Here is a 24,542-nt window from a genome sequence, read left to right as displayed (position 1 = left end):
ATGTAAAAACAATTTTCATTTTTGTAATTATTTTTCCTTATCTGGTTAGTGCCCCTATTCAAGTGAGCCAATAAATAAAGCACAGTAGCACTGAAGTTTTACTGCTGCGAAGTGCCGTTAGATGTTATAATATTTTGATGCATCTTTATTTTCGAGCAAAGTACAGTCTTGACTTGAATTATCAGAAAGCCTTGGTTTACTAGATCAAATACGGTTGCTTCAATAACCATTTTATTCCACAAAAATTATCGCCTCAAGTGAACCGGACTGCATACACTTTTGTACCTTATGTTAATGTATTTATTTGGAAAATAACTTTTCCTAAAACCAATTCTTACCATAAATAGCATAAGCGCTAATTTACATAGTAGACACGCTAAACAAGTATTTGTGTCTCATTTCAATGCATTGGTAGATAATTAAAAAATCTGAGATAGACACAAATAATGAAGAGTCAAGACGTGAATTCGAAAAAAATTAGTGCAATTCATATAAAGGAAATTCATTTATTGCCTTCATGCATATGGCTTTTTTCTGTTTTAAATAATTTTCAAAAACATACTTGATAAGGTTAAATGCAATGGCCTATAGTTATTGTTAAATTAAAATCGGCTCTAAATAAGTTAAAAGGGCACTTTATCTTAGGCAAAGCGCAGTTCCGCAACTCCAAACTTAAAATTTCCAAAAGCTGGTACGAGCGCATAAGCTGCATGGGGTTTATCTGAATATATCACTGCAGAAAATAAATGTTTTACCTTGAAAATAACGTTATTACGGAATTATTGACGAAGCTACTTTATAAGCCTTATAGAGGGATCGATTTATCGCTGAACCAGAGGATCAACTTGCTTAGCGAAATTCTTTACAGGTAGAGCAATCGGTCAGTCGATTTAATTTCGGTGAACATTTTTAAGTCGTTAACATGGCGAATGTGAAATTTTCATGACGATTATTAATACATTTTTTTTTGTTTCTTCCTTGATAATATATACTTTAAGATCACATTTTTAAGAAGAACTAAAGAAGCTACTAGTGTATAATATGTGCAACTTAATGTTACCGATGCCATATGCACGCATTCTAATTGATTTTATTTTACCTTACAAGTGAATAAACAAAGAAATATGCGAAAATCATTAAAAAAGAAAATCGCTCGCTGAGTTTGTCAACTTCTTTATACATATATAGCGCAACAAGTTGATCAACTTGTCGAGAAAGTTAAAAACATTTGATTTTTTTAGCCTGACGACCTTCTTAACGAAAGTTGAACAACTTGCTCACAAGCGTCATATTTACAACCAACTTTGTTTGGTTGAACAAGCGGTTGAACGAAAAATTAATCATAAATAAATCTATAGCACCTTTTACTTGGGCGACCAAAAATGATTAAAAAAAAATTTTAACCAATACGTATTAGACTATGACATCTTCTATTCTCGGTACCGATTCGACAATGCCACTATTGAGTTTATATTTCGTATGAAAATCTACATCGAACTAATTCAAGATTAATTAGTTAAGAACATCAAGACGCACACCACAAATAGGAAGAGGAGCTCGGCCAAACACTCAATAAAGGGTCTAAGAGCCCTTTTTATTTAAGAAGAGTTCTCTCTTTCTCCATCATGTTGCAGCTCTTAATTTAGAAAATGTGAGCACAAATCACATGATTTATATACACACGCACATTAGGGTGCGTCACCAAAAAAGTTGCGGTTTTTCCACCGGAATCATAAAATTTATTATATACATATGTATATTATGTTATTCGTTTCTATAAAAAATTGAGCATGCACATTCATGGACAATAAACAGGTTTGTGGCATTTTGAGCAGTTTTTAGTTTGAAGTTTTTATAACATTTTAAATCATTATACAAGGTGGCGCAAAATTAAGCACCCTGTCGGAAGATTTATAATAAAATTTTTGTAAACCATATTTGAGAAAAGGAGTGGGTATAGGTTAAAAGAAAGATTTCCATGAATCTAAATTATTTATTCTTATTTAGTAAAAAACTCATTAAAAATAAAATATTGATTTTGTGTCACCTTGTATAACGAAATAATAATATAATCGTGTTTTCAAACTTTCAAACAAATATTAAGAAAATTCTGTAAGTAAAATTTCAAACTTTTCAATCAGAATTTTTAGAATAATTTTTGATACGCAGATCTATACCCGCCCAATTTTTGTACAATAAAGTGCAAGGTGCAAGTGACTGGCATTGTGTTTTGCTTACGGAGCTAGCCATTCACATAAGAAATTCTCCAAAAAAAAAACGTACTTTGTGTGAAAGAAAATGCGTGACACTTTTATAAAATGATAATAAACACTAACCAATCGTTGGCGGCCATTCGGAATTCACAGAGAGAACGTAGGTTTGAATCTCGGTGAAACACCAAAATTAAGAAAAACATTTATCTAATAGCGGTCGCCCCCCGGCAGGCAATGGCAAACCTCCGGTTGTATTTCTGCCATGAAAAAGCTCCTCTCAAAAATATCTGCCGTTCGGAGTCGGCTTGAAACTGTAGGTCCCTCCATTTGTGGAACAACAGCAAGAAGCACACCACAAATAGGAGGAGGAGCTCGGCCAAACACCCAAAGAGGGTGTACGCGCCAGTTATATATATACATATATACATGCATTAGAGCACTAGTAATCGGATTGCTTATTTGTTGAAATTTAATACTAAGGTATCATCTACGAAGAGTTCGTGATGGACAATTTTTTAGCGCTTTTGTGAAATGAACGTGTTAAAGCATATATCAGCTGTTGGCTAGCTAATAGACTTCAAAATCAGTTATAAACATTAAATCACATTTAATACAAACTTTCAGTCGATCTAAATTTTTTTACAAAATTTAACGGCAACTAAGGACAAATTTTAAGCAAATAAGTGAAAAGTGCTCAGTACGGATTTATTATTATTGTACTTTATGAGTAATACATATTTTGCAATAAACACACCTGCTTAGAATTGCAACTCTTAAATTTTTTCATTCTTCTTCATATTTTTAGTACTCATGCACTCCTCTTAATACAAAGCAGTTTTATGCTATTTATCGTAGGCGAGTTTAGTACCATTCCATTTGCGCATTTAAGGCCTTTATTTCTTGTTATTTATTGTTAAATTTTTACGCATTTATTATATATTCGGATCCTCAAATGCTGATATGGCAATTATAAAAAAAAAACAAAGAAAAATTATAATTATATAAATATATAAAAACAAATTCACTAAAAAGAATAATAAAAATACAGATGCACATATATATATATGTGCATATATATCTACATATACATATATGTGATTGGGGTACTAAGGTTTTCACATATATTTAACTAGCATTCGAGCTTAGATTGCTTCTCCAAAAAATAGTTCCGAACATTAGGTTAAACAATTAATTGTTTTTCTTTTCAAAATCAAGCATATGACTTTTTATACTTAAAGATTTAAAAGCTGTCACGGAATTACAAAGAAACAGTTGTGTAGAAAAAAAAAATAATGGCACTAAAAATGACTAAAATTGAATTTATAGAATATAATAATAAAACCCTTCATCTAAGCTACAAACGCTTTTACTGCTTAACTGAAGCAGTGGGCGCATAGGCGAAACTAAGTGCTTTTCCCGATAACCATTACACGACATTGGCGACGGACATTATGATCCGGTCGTTATGGGGTTTAGTAATCGTTTTAAATAGTTTTACAACTAAGGAATGTTCCATCTTGTATAAGTATGTACAACTGTTCTTCACAATTGACCGTTGAATGTGTTATGGCGACAGGCGGGTGGGACTAAGAGTTAAATATAAGCGTACCATTTTTTAAAGTTTTTGATAACTCAATCTAATATTAACAGATTCATGAACATATGAAGAAAAATAACGTGAAGACCTGCTTTGTGCAGATATTTTGAAAAACCGCGAATACGCACAAGAAAATAGGACTAACTTTTCGGCCAGAAATATATAAGTAAAAATTTAAGAAATTTCAAAAGTTTATTTTATAATATTTAGTGTGTAGAATAATTGCAATTTTTATTTGAGTATCCTACTATTCTTGTTTCTTTCTTCAGATTGTTACGAGCCCTTTTTAAATTTTTTGAGATTTTCCCAATTTTTTTTCACAACAAAAATAATTTTAAATTTGTAGCAACAATTAGTAGCTAAATTTGCATAACCTTTGTTAGTTCAGAATACAAATTTTTTGAGCGGAATAGAAATCCAGTTTGAAGATCGCTGAATCTCTTTTTTTTAGAAACAGCTGCATTTTGCATTCTTTCTTAGTGAAACCTTACAAAACTGATATTAGACGACTTTTCTCTTTATATATATACACACATATTTATGTATATGTGTAATAAAACAGCAACAGATATCCATACAAACATACATATTATAAATATGACACGTACACATGTTAGTAATTTTTATGGTATAATATATATACATATACATATATATATATATACAATTTTCAATTAAGTTCAGAAAAATTCTTTTACATTTAAATAACTTGTCTCCATATGCACCCATAAGTATACCCGTTATAGGTAGATAGCTGGGGCGATCCTCAATTTCCCTTATCTGGACGGCTTAACACTATTTGGTGGCAATTACATGTATAAGTTGCTTAATATTAATCATTTAAATGATTATACGTGAAAAAATTCTATAAGTTAAAGATTAAATGTCATTTTCTTCCTTTCTTCTTTTTTCTTTTTTCCTTTTTTTCTTTTCTAATATAATATTTTAACGTTTAAATGCCTGGAAATGTTTTAGTTGCAGAAATAAAAATATTTGTTTTACATAAATTGTTGGTAATTTATGCTGTTACTTTTTTATGGCTGTTCCTGTAGCTATTATGGCTAACTTACTTTGACTACCACTACTATAAGGATGCCAACAAGCAAATATACTCAGCGAACTTTGCCTGCAAAACACCAACGTCGCTACACTGAATACTGCTGGATGTTGACCTGTGTATGCTCTGCAGCTCTACGACAGCACTCACTCATTCATGCTTCAAACGCTTTGCAGAATTACTAATGGAGGAAGCAGCATCTTCGATGTTAGCTGCACTAAGTTGCTGCTGTTGCTGCTGCTGCTGTTGCTCTTCATGGCTTTCGTTGATAAACTCCAATTGGTAGTCGAATTCAAAATCAATATCCTTTTGCTGCAAGAACATAGAGGATCCAATGAGCAAAGCTAAAAAATACTGCACATTTAAATAGATACGAGTCTTACCATTCGATCGCAGATAACTGCAATGGCGGTCTTTTGCTGCGCCTCAGCTATTTTGTGCTCTACCAGGTAAAACATATATTCATCATAGAGCAATCGTATTAAATGAAAGCTACCGAAACTGGAAGCGGAACGTAGTGTCAGGTCACGTATTACCATGGAGCTGTAAAAACTCCATTTGAGTAGGAATTGACGCGCTGCCTTAGCATAGCTCGGTTTGCCACGATACTCTTGTAAGGCAGAATCAACGACCAGCTGTAACCACGAGGCCCACTGTTCAAGAGAACTTTGTTGTTGAAGTGCCGATTTAAAGTCGTTCTCCAAACGTTGAACTACCGCCGTCTCACATTGGCATACCCAAGCGGCTTGTTCCTATAAAAAAAAGATATGATTATAAAAGCTTAAGAAATTAATAATTGCAAATTGCCATTTTTAAACTTATTGAAGAAATGAAAATGTCATGCTTGGACTAATAACAATATTATATGCATGACAATAATAACAAAATTAACGACTTTATACGGTGAAACTCACCGTCGGTCAACTTTTATTCGCTCAATGGTGTCTTATTTTAGAACTTTTTAATTCTTTAGTTAATTGAATATTATTTCATATATGAATAAAAAATATTTATATCATATCACTCAAACAAAAATTTGTATTTTTTTATGTAATAATGTAAAGTAAAAATAAAAGTAAATATTACATTTGAGTTAATAAACTACCAGGTGTATAAGCTTAAATCCGCTGATTGCTCGTAGATGGCGTTAGTGAGCATATCAAGTTACCATAGAAATGCCATATTTTTTTTTGCATGGGTTCGACACCTGTTTACATCAATCACTGCACATCATCAGTGATTTCATACAGCAACACACTTTTTTCCTTGCGTAATCATGTCTAATTTTGTGCCAAAAAAAGAGCATATGCGGGAAGCTCTACTTTTTTGCTTTAATTTGAAGAAATCGGCTGCCGAATCGCATCGAATGCTTGTGGAGGCCTATGGTGACAGTGCATTATCGGAAACAACTTGCAGAGACTGGTTTCGTCGGTTCAAAGACGGCCATTTTGACTTGAGTGACAAGAAGCGTGAAAATCGGCCCAGAAAAGTTGAGGACCATGAATTGCAGGCTCTTTTGGATGAGGACGATACCCAATCGCAAAAAATGCTTGCCGAGCAGTTAGGTGTCACTCAACCAGCCATTTCCATGCGTTTACGTGCCATGGGAAAGGTCCAAAAAGTCGGAAAATGGGTACCGAGAGATGGGAAAAATGTATAGCTAGCGAGGGCAAATACTTTGAATAAATTATTTTTTTGCTTTCTATAAAAAAAAAGGGTTTTTTTTACTAAAAAACAGCGGATTTAAGCTTATACACCTGGTATGTACATAAAACTAGATATATTGTATTAGATTGGCTTGGGCTTTCCATCTTTCTTAACAATTCGAAAGCAGTAAAGTCATCGCTGTAAAATCGCTTTATGTTTGAAACTGCTTTCAAAGCCATTTCGTGTGAGAAAATTTCATTAGATTCTTCGGTAATTCTCTCAGAGCCAGTACAAGGATCACCATTAATTTCCATGTTTTTATCAGTATCAAAATTTAACCCGAAATCTAGGTTTTCGGTCTATGTATTATTATCTATTGTTATCAACTCATCAATTATCAATTTGAATTAGATTACCAAAGGATTTTTGATAACTTAAATCAACTTCGGGCTCGAATTCAGATGACACTAAAAGGAATCTATATTTTTAAATATCTAATTTTAAAACAACATTTAGGCGCGTCTTTTGAAAGGCCATAATCGCCCAAATAATAAAATTTGTGCTAAGAATACCATCCGTTCCCCAATTGCGTGTGGGTGTATTTCTGGAGCAAATAAAGGTGTGTTTAAGGAAATCTCTCGACAAAAACATCAAAAGTTGTTGTTTGGATTTCTATCGCTAGGCAATAAATTTCCGCAAATAAATACGAGTATTACAAGCCGCCGTAGCCGAATGGGATGGTGCGTGACATTCGGAGTTCACCGAGAGAACGTCGGTTCGAATCTCGGTGAAATACCAAAATTAAGAAAAACATTTTTCTAATAGCGGTCGCCCCTCGGCAGGCAATGGCAAACCTCCGAGTGTATTTCTGCCATGAAAAAGCTATTCATAAAAATATCTGCCGTTCGGAGTCGGCTTGAAACTGTAGGCCCCTCCATTTGTGGAACAACATCAAGACGCACACCGCAAATAGGAGGAGGAGCTCGGCCAAACACCCAAAAAGGGTGTACGCGCCAATTATATATATATATATATATTACAAGTACTCATATTTTAAAAATCCAATTTTCAATTTCAAAAACGCTCTTTTTCAAAGCTTTTTTTATTTGATATCAACAAAGAGGATTGTTGGTTTAAGTGGTGATTCTTCCAGAATCCAACAAGCGCTTCCGCACCATTTTGTTACAAAGAGGATAATATTATAAAGAAATTTCATTTATTATGCACATTTTTTTAAGCTTTTGTTTCATTGAAAAATCTATTAGTTTCTTAATCGCACAACTGAGTCTTTCCTGTTATAGAACCTGTTTACAATTACAATACATACCTTCTGCTCAAATATGAACGAGACGTTATCAATAAAACGGTCCACGGATGACATATGGCAAAAACAAATTTTTGTTTTTTTTTAGGACTGTTATAAGCTTACATGGCAAATTTCAGCGTGATATGTCACATAGTTTGTTTTCTGTGCTACTGTAAACAAGTCAAGCTCGAGTGTGTTTTTCGAATTTAACGATGGAAGTTCAAGTTGAACAAAGAATTTGTTTGAAATTTTGTTATTCCAACAAAATTTCGGCTTCAGACGCCTTAAAAATGTTGCAGACAACCTATGGGGACTCTGCTCTATCGCGTGCACGTATTTTCCAGTGGTACAAATCGTTCAAAGAGGGCCGTACATAAACCTAAAAAACCACGCCAAAGTCGCTCAAAAATTAAGGTTATGCTGACTGTTTTTTCGATTACGAAGGTGTGGTGCACTCGGAGTTCCTTCCGCAAGGCCGATCGGTTAACGCTGAATATTATTTAGATGTTTTAAAGCGTTTGCGCGAGAATATTCGTCTTAAAAGGAAGGAATTGTGGGACAACAAGTCATGGTTCTTGCATCTCGATAATGCACCAGCTCACACATCACGTCTTGTTCGCGATTATTTGAACAAAAATAAGGTTAATATCGTTCCGCAAGCACCGTATTCGCCTGATATGGCTCCATGTGACTTTTTCCTGTTTCCCAAGCTCAAGTTGCCGCTCCGTGGAAAACATTTTGAGACAAATGAAGTCATAAAAGAGAATTCGAAGAACACACTCGAGCTTGACTTGTTTACAGTAGCACAGAAAACAAACTATGTGACATATCACGCTGAAATTTGCCATGTAAGCTTATAACAGTCCTACCAAATAATTTTTGCCATATGCCATCTGCGGACCGTTTTATTGATAACGTCTCGTTCATATTTGAGCAGAAGGTATATAATACAAAAAATGTACATATATCAATGTCATTTCCTTGGCTTAGAGCCGGTATACAAAGTTTTTGTGACATTTTATTTAGTATTTGCCAGCTTACAGCGCCTGCACTTTTGTTTTTAATCGACGAGATTCCCTAAATTCATTTATTCATTATCTTTGACTATTTTGCGATCGTGCTGGAAATTTAAATAGTTCTGTACCGAGTATCGAAAGTATTGAATACTTTTAACTTTTAACTTACGATGTGATAGTAAATTTTACTCTCTCTCTTTTTTTCTAAACCTCTTTTTTTGTATTAAAAAAGGTGTACAAAAAGTTTTATATTTTTCTTTCCGAATAACAGTATTGGAATTAATTTAGATTGTCGTACTTAAATATCTAACCATTATAATATAAAAACGTCTATTTAATTAAATGAAATAAAATATTGTCAAATTTACCAACACCTCTACATATACGAGTCTATCTGAGTGCATGAAGATTTTTTATAACTGCAATGTTTTTAAATTTTTTTCTATATACCTAATCTGGAAATCGTCGAGCATCACACTAAAATAATATCAAACGAAGTTTTGTTGCACGGATCTGAAACGTGGCGTTTTATGCAGGCAATATCAACCAAAATGCAAACATTTATCAATAAATGCTTGTACAGGATATGTAGAATATTTTGGCCAAACATAATTTCGAATAAAGAGCTCTACCGCATAACAAACTGCAGCCCGATTGCTGCGGAAATAAAACGCCGAAAATGAAATTGGATTGGCCATACCTTAGGAAAAGCAGAAGATGACATTGCACGAATTGCCTTTGAGTGGAATCAACAAGGTAGTTGGAGGAGAGGTAGACCTATCGCGACTTGGATCCGAGCAGTGGATGCTGAAAGTAGAAGTTGAGGGACTTGACACGAAATCAAGTGTCTTGCGCAAAATCGAACACATTGGAAGGAATTTGTTACCGCCCTATGCCCCAATAGGAGCGATAGTTAAGTTTACAATTGTAATTTATTAATTATCAGGGGAATGAAAAGAAAAATTTAATATTTTTTTTAAGTACTGTTCATTCATTCTTTAACCAAAATCATATAAATCAAGGCTTCAAAATTCGTACAAAATTTAGAAATATTCATTAAATTTTCATCTACATAAGTTTTGATTTTTTTTATCTGAAATTTTAGAAAATTTTGGGTGCACTTTAATGGGTGTTTGGCCATGGTCCTCTTCCGAATTGTAGTGTGCGTGTTGTTCCACAAATGTAACATAACGCACGGAATTTTTAGTACAATAAGTGTAAATTTTAGGCAGCTAAAAAATTGCTTGGACTTTTAATAACTTCTTCTTTTTGATGGGTTTTTGAACTTTATTGCATATAAAAATTAGTTTCTTGCGGAAGGATATTTAAAAAAAATTTAAAAGAATGCACTTCAGTTTTTGTAAATTGTACTTGTTATATGAAAAAAAAAACCACAAGAGACGTCACCAAACATCAGTGCGATTTTTAGCTACTTAAAACTTGCGCAATATTATGTCAAAATTGAATGGACTATAAAATCACAGTTTTTCTAAAAGTTCAGATTAAAAAGTGCGAAATTAAGATGAAAACTTGTTGAATTTTTCCCAATTTTGCATAAACTTTGATTTATATAGTTTTGGTTAAAGAATGAATAATATTAAAAAAAAAAAATAAATAAAAAAAATTTTGTAAAATAAAAAAATTTGAACACGAGAAAAAAAAATACATAAAAAAGTAGCAAAAAAATTTCGTCACGAGAAGAATTATAAATATTACAAAAGCAAAAAATCATCAAAATCATTTATGCTCGTCACTGTATGTAAATTTGGGGCTTACAGCCACCATCACTTATATATTTATTACTTAGTCAAATATAAAATATTCTACTAAGATCGGAAGATATGAAAGTTTACATTTTACTTGGCTTTGATAATTGGTAATCCACTAGTGTTAAAATAAGATTTTGAGTTTTTTACTTTTAGAGCGGCACCATTATAAATTATAAAAAGGAAATTCACATTTAAGTGCAAATGCCCTGGCATCATGACTTTTGTAAATCTATAGGGGAGAATGGGGAGTTGTGAGACATTGTTACCGTTCGGCATTATTCATTTGTTTACATTCGATTTTAAGTGTCAACAAGTGTTCTCGATGCGATCTCACTTTTCAGCTAGCATTGGTCATATTTACACGCATTCGACGCGTCTCTCCAGTTACTGTGTTTTGGAACTTCTCGGTAAGTTTTTTTCATCATTTGTTTTGCGATACATTCGATCAGTTGTTGAAGCGAATTGCAAATGTTAATACATACAAATTATTAATTGTCCTATTAGCTTTGAATTTACACATTCACTTGGGCATGAACGTTCGATGTGTTTATGACTACGCGGCCATTTATAAAAAAAAACGATTTGGGGAGTTGTAAGACAACAAATGTGGGGAGTTGTGAGACACCATTTTTTTCGACGTTTTAACGCATCTTTCATAAGTACCTCGCAATATTCATGCATTGTTTGTATATATATCATGAAATTTTTGGTTAAATTTGAGTTTTTATTGTTTTAAGTTAAGCAGAAACAACTCCATTCATTGCAATGTATGCGATCGAGCTGTGCACCTAAAGTGAGCCAATTTACGAACTGGTTATTATACATGTTCTCACTGCGAATCATCAGATTGATGGCATTGCATTTTTTATACACTTTTTTATAACAATTGTCTTTTCTTTTTTATTTTTCATCTTAATAAAGAACTAACAACTAAAATAAGTCATTTTTATTGATTTAAACCATGGTGTCTCACAACTCCCCACATTTTTGTATTTTGTATTATATTTTATATGATTATATACAATTTTAATTTTAAGGAAAATTGTAGTTTTGTTAAATAGGCCATACCAATAGCTTCCAGTATTCATTGACTAAAGATTCCATCGTTGACATATGCAGAATATTAAGATTTTGAGTAATACGGGTCCAAAAACAAAACCCGTCTCAAAACTCCTCATTCGCCCTTACTAATTTTATAAAGAGGAAAACTTTGTTTGTTTGTTTGTTTGGTTGTAATGAATAGGCTCAAAAACTACTGGACCGATTTTAAAAATTCTTTCACCATTCGAAAGCTACATCATCCACGAGTAACATGGACTATATTTTATTTTGGAAATAGGGCTCGAGATATAGGTCAAAACGTGGACCCGGGTAACCTTCGGATGTGTATGTACAATATGGGTATCAAATGGAAGCTGTTGGTGAATGCTTTCTTCTTCTTCTTGATTGGCGCTATAACCGCTTACGCGATTTTGGCCGAGTTTAGCAAAGCGCGCCAGTCGTTTCTTTCTCGTGCTAACCGGCGCCAGTTGGACACACCAAGTGAAGCCAAGTCCTTCTCCACCTGATCTTTCCAACGCAGAGGAGGCCGCCCCCTTCCTCTGCTACCACCAGCTGGTACCGCATCGAATACTTTCAAAGCCGGAGCGTTTGAGGACAAAACGAAGTACCTCCTGTCTTCAAACAAACAGTCGGCGCACTCGCGTATCGGCACCCACGTCACTGTAGACAGTTATAATTTCGAGGTTGTAAAAGACTTCGTCTATTTAGGAACCAGCATTAACACCGATAACAATGTCAGCCTTGAAATCCAACGTAGAATCTCTCTTGCCAACAAGTGCTACTTTGGACTAAGTAGGCAACTGAGCAGTAAAGTCCTCTCTCGACGAACAAAACTAACACTCTACAAGACTCTCATCATGCCCGTCCTAACGTATGGCGCAGAAGCGTGGACGATGACAACATCCGATGAAGCGACGCTTGGAGTGTTCGAGAGAAAGATTCTGCGTAAGATTTTTGGACCTTTGCACGTTGGCAATGGCGAATATCGCAGACGATGGAACGATGAGCTGTATGAGCTTTACGACGACATAGACATAGCGCAGCGAATAAAGATCCAGCGGCTACGTTGGCTGGGTCATGTCGTCCGAATGGTGAATGCTTTAGTTCAGAGTATTTTTCATGCCGCTCCGTGACTAGGGTCTCGGGATAGAGACCAAAACGTGGACCCTAGAATGTGTTTGTACAATATGGATATCAAATTGAAGCTGTTGATAAGTGCTTTAATACGGGGTAATTTTCATACCTATTGATGTCTAGGGTCTCGCAATATATGCCAAAACGTGGACCCGCCGTGTCTTTGCACCGAATTAAACCAAACTTACGCACATTGTTAAGTAAGTATTGAAAATGAATTTCGTAAAGTTTGGTTGTAATTCGGAACTCCGGCAACGCGTACAGCGTTCTTTTGAACCAGCCATAATGCCGTTTACTTTTCTAACGCTTGGGGCGGAACTGAACTCTCAAATTGACAGTGTGAGTTACAATGTGTCAATATTTCTTTCTGATTTGGACGCCATAAGGAGAAGACGTAAGTGCAAAGTGTACAAATTTTTTGTGAGTTTTTTTGGAGTGGATTTTGGAACAGTGAATAATTTCTTACGAAATTTGAGAATTTAATGTGAAATCCGAATGTTGAAATGAAATTATGTGTTCGTGGAAAAAAAAATTGTTTTCGTTTTTTTTTTGAAAAATATAAATGGATAATGGTTAAAAAACTCCAATGCTTAATAAAACATATAAATTGAAACGAAAAATTCATGGATGATCAGGAAAAAAGACGATTGTTTTTTTAGTTATTCATTTGCGATGATTTGAATTTTAAAAACAATCTTTTTTTTCCTGATTTTCAATTTATATTTTATATTTACTCAAAAACAAATAGGAAAACAAAAAATATTGTTTATGCCAAAGCGCTTGAATAAAGAATAAAGAAATAAATAATATGAAAACCATATATTTTTTGTTCTAAACCATATCTATTCTATGTTGTTATGTTATAAATGCATACATTTTGTTTTTGCGTTACCATAGTAAATTGGATATGCCAATTGTGAATTATCCAAATACAAAATGAAATCGAGAAACACTTATAATTAAAGGTCGACTTTTATGAGCAGTTCTAACAAAAAAAACGCCATTTTGTCGACTAGTGCTCGTTCACTTTTAAAATTAACTATTGTTTTTTACTAACCTGCACATTATGGAAGTCTACTCGATTTAAGTCGTTGAGCATTTGAGTAATTTGCGAACTATTCTGCAGAACTGCACGCGCAGCCTGTGCCAAATGATTGAGGGATGTATACCGTCGCAATGTTTGACAAAAAGCCGATATCGCTGCTGATTTTATTTGTACCAAACGTTCGGGAACACCAACCATAGACTCGCACAACCAAAGCTCCAGGTTTTTGGCGAAATTACGAATGGCTTGTGTTAAAGCATTCGGTATGGAGCGCAGCACATCGGGAATGATAACATCAACCATATTTTGATAGAATTGGTAGTCCACCTAATGATGCATACAAACGTATACAGACACAAGAAAACAGAGGGGAGTTAGTATTTCTATTGTACAGTGCAGAAGTAGAATCATGAAATCACCACCTCACCTCCTTAATAAACTTTTGCACTTCTGCGCAATGGCAAAGCAAATACAGTTTTGCCTTGCTCAGATACTTTTCCTCTTCACATTCGTCCAGATTGTTGTTGTCAGCGGCACGCCAAAAATCTCGCCATAGATACTCAATGGCACTGAACTCTAGATTGAGTACAGCATCCAAAAAGGACTCGCAGTGTTCACGGTACATGACACGAAATGTTTCCACATCCTCCTGCGTAAGCTCACTGTTGTAGTTGTGATCCAATTCGATTGTAGGAAATGAGGGAATCGCACCAGCGCCATCGCCCAAATACTGTTAATAATAATATTTATGTAGATAAATTAAAAAATAATCATACTTTCTTGGAGTTTTTAATATAATTCTAATCGACAAGAAATTTACCTGTGCACAAGTTTCATAAGTTTCTGGTTTGAAACTTATTTTCTTTACACTACGATTTCCATGGTGCGACATATTGCCACTAACGCCGCTACCACCGGCACCGCTAGACGAAACTATACCACCACCGGAGGTTGAATTCCCAATGCTACCTGGAATGCCATTTCCGGGATGTGTTGAATACGTCGGCTTTTCGTCCATCATGTGGTTCAATATAGAATCTGGTTTGATGCGTATGCCATAGTAGTGATATTTGGAATTCCCGCGTGTGCCCAAACGACGTGTGCGCAAGCCAGAGAACACCGAACGAATTAGTTTGCCGAAACTCGCAGCATTCACCGGTTCCAATTTATTCTCGTTGCAGTGTTGTATGTAATGATTGTACAACGTGGAACGGGGTAGACTGACACCGTCAGACGTCTCGTAGTTACGTGACAACCATTTGATCTGCAGCAGCAGCAGCAGCCACCCCACCAGTATCAAAGAATGCACAGTTAAACGAGCAGGAAAGAGACAGAAATGTGAATAGGAATTTAAATGTTTGACTAGAACTCCATCGAATTGCAATTGGCTATAGATATCCATCAACAAATTTCGCATATAATTTGAGAAAATTTGCGTAGGGATTTCTCAATTGAATTCATAGTAATATGGACAAAATGGGAAGGTGTGCATATACATATTTATGAAGCTTACCGTCGCCGAAGCTACTTTGTTTGTGGTGCCGAGTCCACTTTGTTCGCTGTCTGGCGATGCACCACCACCTCCAGTGCCGATGCTACCGCCACTTATAGAGTTGGTTGTTGTTGTAGAAGTGGGCGTTTGCGGCGTACTATGCGCTTCTTGTATATAAGCCACTTCCTACAAATACAATAAATATGTACATATGCATAGATGCTCAACATTCTTTTTTATAGTTTGCTAAAATTTATTAGTTTTGGGTAATTACCGTTAAGCTATGCGGAGAGTCCCGACTGTGAGATTGGGACGATGTATTGAGCAATAATCCTTCCTCCACCGGCACCAAATATGGCAATGACGAGCCGTGTGTGGTTGGGGTGTTTGCAACCGATGCGGTTGCATAATTGCTAGCTGCCGCCGCTGAATAGTAGGTTTGGCCATTTGTTTGATAGTCACCGACTGGACAAAAAGGGTATGTCCTATATTTGAAAATAAAATTCATGTAGTTCACTTAATTTTGTTTCACATACATACACACATATCTATTAGGTATGCACACGAGTTGCTGTGTTAGTGCGAGTTTTCACTTACATTTGTGTTTGACTGGAATTGCCGTGATACAGTTCTGTATCCACATATTGCACTTGATAGTTCTGACCAGCATCCTGTGCCGAAACTGTGGAGTAAAAAAAGAAGAAAAAAATGTACTTTCATCATACAGACTTAGGCAGGGTGGTAGGTATTTAAACTTCGTTTTGCATTTTTTGTATTTAATGTATAATATTTTAAGAATATAGTTATTGTGTACAAATTTCGAGTCGATGATAACAAACTTGACGCAGTTGTGAGTATTTGAGTGTTTGGGTTATGAGTACTTGAAACCCAGCCGGGTTTCTATGACTACTCTATAGCGGCGCGTTTTTCTAAAACTTGTTTTTTCCGTGTACGCCATAACTCAACTTCTGAACTAATCGTTTTGAAATTTTGCACAGCCCTTCACATAATTCACCAGACGTCGCAGCTTTTTGGTCTGGCGGCATCATTGGGCCATTTTTTTTCGAAAATGAGCGAGGAGCCGCGGTTACAGTAAATGGCGAGCGTTAGCGTGATATGCTCAACGAGTTGTTTCCAAAAATTGAAGAGGATGAGATAGACGACATTTGGTTTTAACAGGACGGTGCAACTTGTCACACTGTCAAAGTTACACTCGAACTTTTGGCTACCGTTTTTGAAAACCGAATAAACAGTCGAAATTTCGATATCAATCGGCCGCCTCGGAGCTGTGATTTAAGCCTGTTTGACTATTTTTTGTGGGGAGCCGTTAAGGACAAATGCTATGCGAACCATCCAGAGACGATTGATGCTTTAAAACACGAAATCGAAGTTAAAAATTGGGTTGATCGAATGGCCTACTGTAAAGCCAGTCGTGGCAGTCATTTGAACGATATTATTTTTCATTCATAAATGACAATGTTCAATCTTCAAAATAAAAAAAAAAAATGAAAAAATATTGATTAGTTTTTTTTATAGCCGATTCAAAAAGCAAATTTTACATGGCCCACCCTATATATGCAATGATAAAAAAATGAGCTCTGCTAATATATTTCAACAAGGAAATGATGTGATAGTACTGACCGAAAAATATATCCATAAAGTTAAAAAACTATTACTGGCCGATCGAAAAGTTAAATTATGATAGATAGAAAAAGAGGTACAGACTACTAAAAAACGGCATGCAGTGACGATTCGAGAGGAGAGTGGAAAAGATTTTTTGGAATTATTTCAGTGCGATTTGGACGAAATTCGCAATCGCGTTGTGGCCGTTGATGAAATTTGGATGGGAAGAAATTCAAAGTGGAAAAATCTGAGTCGAAAATTATGGTTACTCATTCACTGGGACCGTGGGGAATTTTATCAATTGATTACTTGGCTAAGGGGACTACAATGAACAGTCAGTACTGCGCTAATTTACTGGGCCAGATATGTTACAAGACAGTAGTATAGAAAAGACGTGGCAAGTTGGTGTGCGGAGTGCTGTGCGTAGAAAAACATTTTTTAGAATTACTAGGCATTGCAAAAATCACACAGCAGGCAGTCAGAAGATACACGAAAATCCAACTTATACAAAAAAATTTGTTTACAAAAAGTGCAAGCATTCGTCTTCACATCGCAGGGTTTTGTGAGGAATTGAAATTGGAAAAAGGCGAGCCAATAAGCACCGAAGCGCGGCCGCCGTAGCCGAATGGGTTAGAGCGTGACTACCATTCGGAATTTAGAGAGGACGTAGGTTCGAATCTCGGTGAATCACCAAAATTAAAAAAAAGTTTTTTCTAATAGCGGTTGCACCTCGGCAGACAATAGCAAACCTCCGATTGTATTTATGCCATGAAAAAGCTCCCCATAAAAAATATCTGCCGGCTTGAAACTGTAGGTCCCTCTAATTGCGGAACAACATCAAGACGCACGCCACAAATAGGAGGAGCAGCTCGGCCAAACATCCAAAAAGGGGGACCCCGAGAGAATGGTAACTCCTAAAACACTCAGGCTAAAAAGCCCATTGTATTCAAAGCTCTGGAAAGTAAAAGGGTAGATAGACAAGGACGAAAGTAGAGAAGTGACACAGTAAATGGTAAATCTGAAAGTATCTTTCAGTTTGAGGCAACGAATATTACTCGTTCTCATGACATCGGAACCCAAAGTTCGTAGCCTTGCTCTAGCAAAGGGAGGATACTTACAGAGAATATGCTCAATGCTATCCGCCTTCCCTAAGCAAGATAGGCGAGTCGGGTCCTCAATGATTCCAATTGTGGTCATATGCTGACCCCATGGGTTGTGTCTTTTAATAATACCGGCCATCAACCGAACGTCTTTTCTACCAAGCTTTAGAAGAATGTTGCGCTAACTGCGATTCATATGAGGAATAATTATTTTGATTATTTCGTGATTAATTTTCCTAATTCCTGAACGATGAGTGAACTAGAAATTGAAGAAAACATGACTTCTTTTTGTAAAATTTCCATCCTTCATTAGAAATATCTAAAATATCTAAACATTTAATTTAGCAATAATTGTTATCTAGCAGAAATAAAATCGTATTACTTTCACTTATTGCTATTTTTAATGAAAAATGACGTCAAAAGCTATCGGAGTGATCGATTTTAATTTTGTAAAATAAGGTTTTCTTCTACAGGTGAGTAATATATAATATTTATTGTAATATTCAATTGATTTTTTTTAAAGTAATGTTGTGGTGAATTTTTTTACTGAAAACAGTTTAAAAAAAAACCGTCTTATAAGATTTTGATTCGAGTTATAAGAATAGCCTAATTGTTGAGAACGTCGAGATATCGAGTTTGTTCAGCAACACTTTATACTACAGCAGCAGTATTGTCAGCAGAACGTCCATTTTTTTCTATCTTCGATCGACCTTTTTCATAATAAGTTGCAATAATTTTAACGCGTTGTTCTATCGTGCAAAATTGTACACCTCAAGTAGGCGACAAATGCCAAAGATAAAAACAAACATAAAAAAGGTCACGTCTAGGCACTATTGACTACTGATATCTAAGACACTTTATAAGTAATTTCCACCATGTTTCCCCAAAAATTTGAAATTTTTTTCAGATAATTACATATACAATATTTACACACTTTGGGTTGTTGTAAAACAAAAATGTAAACAAAATAAATACAATATACATTTCATAAAAGTAACAATAGTTGCAAAACTAAATGAATTATTCAAAATTCCTAAAATATACTAGGTTGTTCAATAAGTTTTATAGTTCGATAAGAGAGCTCGATGCTACTAGCCTAAATTTTTTTTGTTATGTTTGCATAAACCTCAAATGATGAGGTCATAACAGCATTTTGCAGCCCTTCCAGATTCTCACTTCAGTGCTGGAATTCATAAATGGGAAACTCGTTGGAATAAGTGTATTGATGTTCAGGGAGGCTATACTGAATAATATGTAAAGTGTATTTCAAAACATAAAATTGTGTTTTTCTTATCGAACCGCAAAACTTATTGAACATCCTGGTATTGCGATCCAAAAATACTGCGAGTATATATTGAACGTGTGACATGCACCTAACACGAAAAATCTATTTATATATGCCTATCCCCACTTCACACACTGTAAGTGAAGAACTGAGCATGAGAAAAGAGCCAAGGCTGTGGATTCGACGTGCACAGTTCTCAACTACTGCGCCTCTGCCTGTTTAATACGCGAAAGATTTGGTGAGAAGATCTTAGCTTGAATATAAGATCAAACTGGTATAGGAGTTGAATTCATTGAGTTATATGTATAATATAAATTATATATACTTAATATATATAATTGCCGCTTACACCCTTTTTGGGTGTTTGGCTGAACGAGGAGCTCTTATTTGTGGCGTGCGTCTTAATGTTGTTCCACATATGGCAGGCCCATTCCGAACGGCAGATATTTTTTAGGAGGAGTTTTTTTCATGACAGAAATACACTCGGACGTTTGCCATTGTCTGCAGAGGGACTACCGCTTGTAGAAAGTTTTTTACTAAAATTTGATATTACATGCCCGAAAATTAGAACCCAGGCATTGCCGAACGGTAATCGCGTTACATTTCCTAAAATTCGTGATATTTTCGGCCAGCATAATCGTTCTTCTGAGACTGCTATTAAGAAATGGTTGATAAATTTGAGTCGACTGGCTCGGTACATTATTTGCTAACACCAATGAGAGGCCGTCATTCAAGAGAGCCGCAGCGTTGAGGAAGATCCGAATTTGTCAATTGGCGAGTGCCACATGGCGAATTTTGTGTTAGGATATTACTTTGACGGAAGCCTTCCTTGCTCCTAGATTCGTTCAATTCATTAGAAGAATTGCTGTTGGTTTTTCTGAAGAAATAATTTTCATTTTCGTTTGTCTGGATACGTCAACAAGGAATTCTGAAAATTATAGGTCGATTGTTGAGAAGCCTTTGCATGTACAACATGTCACTGACTGATTGGTGCGCTATTTGGTTACGGTCAGTGGATTACACTACTGAGAAATGTTAACAATTGAATTTTGGCCTTTGATGGATTATATGGATATGACTGACAAGTGGATTCAATAGGACAAGTGGATTCCCGATCGCGTAATTTAACGGAATTTAGCTGTTAATTGACCGCACCGATCAGGCGATCTAACCCCACTAGATTCATCTTTGTAGGGCTATGTTAAAGACAGAGTCTATGCAAAACCAATTGTTTCGATTGTAGTTTTAAAACTCAAAATTTGTGCCGTGATTAACGACTCTATTTTATTATAATTGCTCTTTCTAGTACACACAAAACTTGAATCATTTTTATCTAAATTCTGTTTTATTTTGCTTTGTAAAACGAAAGTTCTTGTTGAAAAACTAATCATAAGGCGATTTAAAACTCACGCCACATAAAAGTTCTTTGACAATTTGCGGGTTGGTGAAGATAGTGTGTTACAGCGTTCCAAAACTGGGAGGGAAAACAGAAAATGCTATGCATTCTTCAGTGCCACTACGACGTAGGAGAAAAGCAGATGCAAGCTGTTTGTTGTTGAGCTGTTAATGAATCCAACAGTAACGAATTCAGCGGCAAAGCGGTGGTTTTAAAAAAAGGTTGGCCATATAGCGTTTTTTTTGAACCACCTTTTTTTTTCGAATGGTAACACAAATGACATGTCAAATGTGTTCATAATTTACTTAATACTAGAACTACGTACCGGTCAAAATGACCGGTTGGAACATTTAATTCCCATTTCCTCTTAAATATTCCAATTAAATTTTTTTCGATAATGTCATGATTTTTATTAAATTTGTGTATCGAATAATATTATAGATTATTTTGTTCTTACGCTTCCAATTTTCAGAGTTAACTATGTGTTATACCTAAATATACGAACCGGTAATTTTGATCGGTTATAAAAATATCATGAATACTTTTTGTATATTCTTGAAATATTCTTTTTGAATATGGAAAATTCCCGGAATTCAAAGATTTTGCGTTTTCCATATATTATGCGAAAATTTGTATAACTGTAATATGGTATATACAGTTATACTAAATCCGTAATATGAATACAATTTCTACAGTCAGTCTGTAACCCCTATACTGATAAGTTATCATAAATCGCAGCATATAAACATTTCAATTTAGTATTCTTACTTACCGTGTATAGTTGCAAATGACAATAAATTTAATATTTTTTATATTTCTTTATAATGTCACATTATTCTTGCATACATTGTAAGTGGTTTCTGATTGAATATTTTTTTCATTATTAGAAAGGGAAATAAAATTATAGTTTTCAGTTAGAAGTTATTACCCTGAAAATGGCGTCACATTCGAAAAAAACAAAATTTCTTGAAGATATAACAAATATATGCGAAGATATATCCGAAGTTGTCTGCAAATCAACAAATATTTCAGCGGTCCGGTTTGATAAAGAGAAAGTCTATGTATCCAGTGATAGTGAAGAGGAGAAATAACTCAAGGTATGTAAAAGAAAAAGAGTAAGATTTCCGCCCTATTCCGATGAGAGTGAAGATCAGCTGAGTACGAAACATAATTCAGTTAGCATTGAAGAAGATAAAAAAAAGATGCCTGAAACTATAAAATTTTATAACAATACTAAATACGGAGTAGATGTTGCCGATCAAATGCCCAGGAAGTATAGTGTGAAGTCAGGATCACGAAGATGGCCTCTGCAACTATTCTTCAATATTCTCGACTTAGCTGCAATAAATGCATGGATTCTGTACAACGAAACAACTGGAGAAAATATATCAAGAAAAAATTTTTTGTTTCAATTAGCAGAAGAACTTTCAGGAAAGCATGAAGACTCATCGGACCTGGAATACTTGAACAACCCCTTGAAGAGTCCTGAAAATTTGAACATACGAAAAACTTGTCAAATAGGTTTATGCAATGAGAATAAATCCGCAAATATCTGTGCTCGTTGCCAAAAGTATGTTTGTGGCAAATGTACTTTTAAAAAACTTTTAATATGTAAAAATTGTAGTACATAGAATCTCTATGTTATGTAATTTTGTTTTTTATGTTATGTAATTACAATAAATGAATAAAATATGTTTCTTTTGCTTGAAAATTTAATTATCTTATGAATTTTTAGTTTTATATCTAAATTTCTACTGTTTTGTGTAGTTAAACAAAAAAACCGGTCAGTTGAAATAGGTATATGGTAAATCTTCGTAGTTCTAGTGTTAAAGGTTTGACATTTACGAAATGGGCGCTATATGCCGGGCCATTTTTTTCGAAAATGAGCGAGGAGCCGCGGTTACAGTAAATGGCGAGCGTTACCGTGATATGCTCAACGAGTTGTTTCCAAAAATTGAAGAGGATGACATGGACGACATTTGGTTTCAACAGGACGGTGCAACCTGTCACCCTGCTAAAGTTACACTCGAACTTTTGGCAACCGTTTTTGAAAACCGAATAATCAGCCGAAATTCCGATATCAATTGGCCGCTTTGGAGCTGTGATTTAAGCCCGTTGGACTATATTTTGTGGGGAGCCGTGCTATGCGAACCATCCAGAGACGATTGATGCTTCAAAACTCGAAATCGAAGTTGCCATTCATGAAATTGGAGCCCAAACAATCGAAAATGTGTTTAAAAATTGGGTTGATCGAATGGCCTACTGTAAAGATAGTCGTGGCAGTCATTTGAACGATATTATTTTTCATTCATAAATGACAATGTTCAATCTTCAAAATAAAAAAAAAGTTTGAAAAAATAATGATTAGTTTTTTTTATAGCCGATTCAAAAAGCAAATTTTACATGGCGCACCCTATACTTTCTTTCAGCTAATATACACGTCGAAGATGTCGATAAAATTATGAAAATCCTCGAGTCGAATCGATCGGCATGTGAGCACTTATTCCACTGCCGAGAAATTGAAGATTAGTCAGAACACTATTTGGAAACAGCATTATTTACAATTGTATACAATGTAGAGAATAATTTTTTGAAAGCGCAACCGGATATATCTACCTATTTCACTGTCTGTTACTTTCATCTCAGCGTGTTAAAGCAGAAAAGCTATTTTCCTGCGCAAGCTGAAGGACTGAGCCTACCTATCCAAAAAAAGTTTTTTGACAGCCTGTTTTTTCGGTAAAATTGGACAGGTCGCCACCGTGCCATTAGACCAACGTAGATCGAAAAATTATTTTGTTTGAAATGTTCGGAAAAATAACGGAAACCAATCACAGAAGACGAATCATTCTCCACCACAACAATGCAAGCTCTCACTCTACCACATCGGCACGATCATGTGAGTTTTTGAGCATTCAAAGCATCGCAGTGATGGATCATAGTTTCGATTTGTTTATTTTGCTTCCATTAGTTTTTTATAAAATTTGAACTCATTGTACATCATATGAATCGGTTTTTTTTTCTTCGTGCAAAAATTATGAAAACTCCGCAAAGTTTCTCAAAAATTTCTAACTTGTCAATCGGAATTTTTAGAATAATTTTTGCTATGGAGTTTTATAACCCTTCCAATTTTATTGCAATAAAGTGCAAAGTACAAAAATAGTCGAATTTTTTGCGTAATTTGAGAACTTGCAAAGTATTAAATCATTAGTAGGTAACATGTGCCAATGTTTAAGTAGGTTGGTGCGTGCTAATAGGCCATACGTTAGCTCAATTAATAAACTCCCCCAACTAGTTCACGCTGAAGCTCACTCCCTCTATCCACGGCTTCCTCACTGTCTTGAAGCTAATCAGCTTACATTTTTAATGTTGATTTGACTTTATAATTTTTTTCGATTTTTTTATCGAAATTTCTTTAACTATTATTTTATATAGTAAATAGTATTAAGCTATGCATATGTATATGTATGTATTTACCACCACAGTAGGAGAGGTTATTATGTCGCCGGTACATGCTTGAAGATGTCGCAGATAGTGATGATGCCGAAGATGCGGAAAACGATGAAGAACTAGCGGAAAAACTAGATGCTGTAGCCACAAATGTTTGGTGGTGATGATGATGATGATGGTGATGGTGGTGCAGATGATGGGGAATCTGTGACTGTTGTTGAAAATGGAATTGTGGTGGCAACTGTGGTGGTTGTTGTGCGGGAGGTTGCAATATTTGCTGATGACAATTGTTGTGCAGGTGATGAACTTTGCAGCGACACTTGTCCAAAATCTGATAATTTGGTGAGGTATTC

At 35.1% G+C, this 24,542-nt stretch overlaps 1 protein-coding gene across 1 annotated transcript in view; it reads right to left on the bottom strand.

Moving 5' to 3' along the window:
* Nucleotides 1–3,983: 3,983 nt before the first annotated feature.
* Nucleotides 3,984–24,542, bottom strand: part of LOC128855070 (DNA-binding protein RFX2) — a 75,789-nt gene continuing 55,230 nt past the window's right edge. Inside the window, exons 5-12 of the mRNA XM_054089670.1 lie at nt 15,936–16,020; nt 15,613–15,823; nt 15,360–15,524; nt 14,667–15,110; nt 14,274–14,576; nt 13,859–14,173; nt 5,251–5,619; nt 3,984–5,179 (exon numbers count right to left, since the gene is read on the bottom strand). Coding sequence (XP_053945645.1) covers nt 5,018–5,179; nt 5,251–5,619; nt 13,859–14,173; nt 14,274–14,576; nt 14,667–15,110; nt 15,360–15,524; nt 15,613–15,823; nt 15,936–16,020 — 2,054 coding nt within the window. The 3' untranslated portion in view covers nt 3,984–5,017. The remainder of the gene's footprint in view (nt 5,180–5,250; nt 5,620–13,858; nt 14,174–14,273; nt 14,577–14,666; nt 15,111–15,359; nt 15,525–15,612; nt 15,824–15,935; nt 16,021–24,542) is intronic.

The sequence above is a fragment of the Anastrepha ludens genome, chromosome 2 (genome assembly GCF_028408465.1).
Source record: "Anastrepha ludens isolate Willacy chromosome 2, idAnaLude1.1, whole genome shotgun sequence".
Taxonomy (NCBI): Eukaryota; Metazoa; Arthropoda; class Insecta; order Diptera; family Tephritidae; genus Anastrepha; species Anastrepha ludens.
The sequence above is the reverse complement of the archived record's forward strand: the minus strand, read 5'-3'. Positions and strand labels throughout refer to the sequence as shown.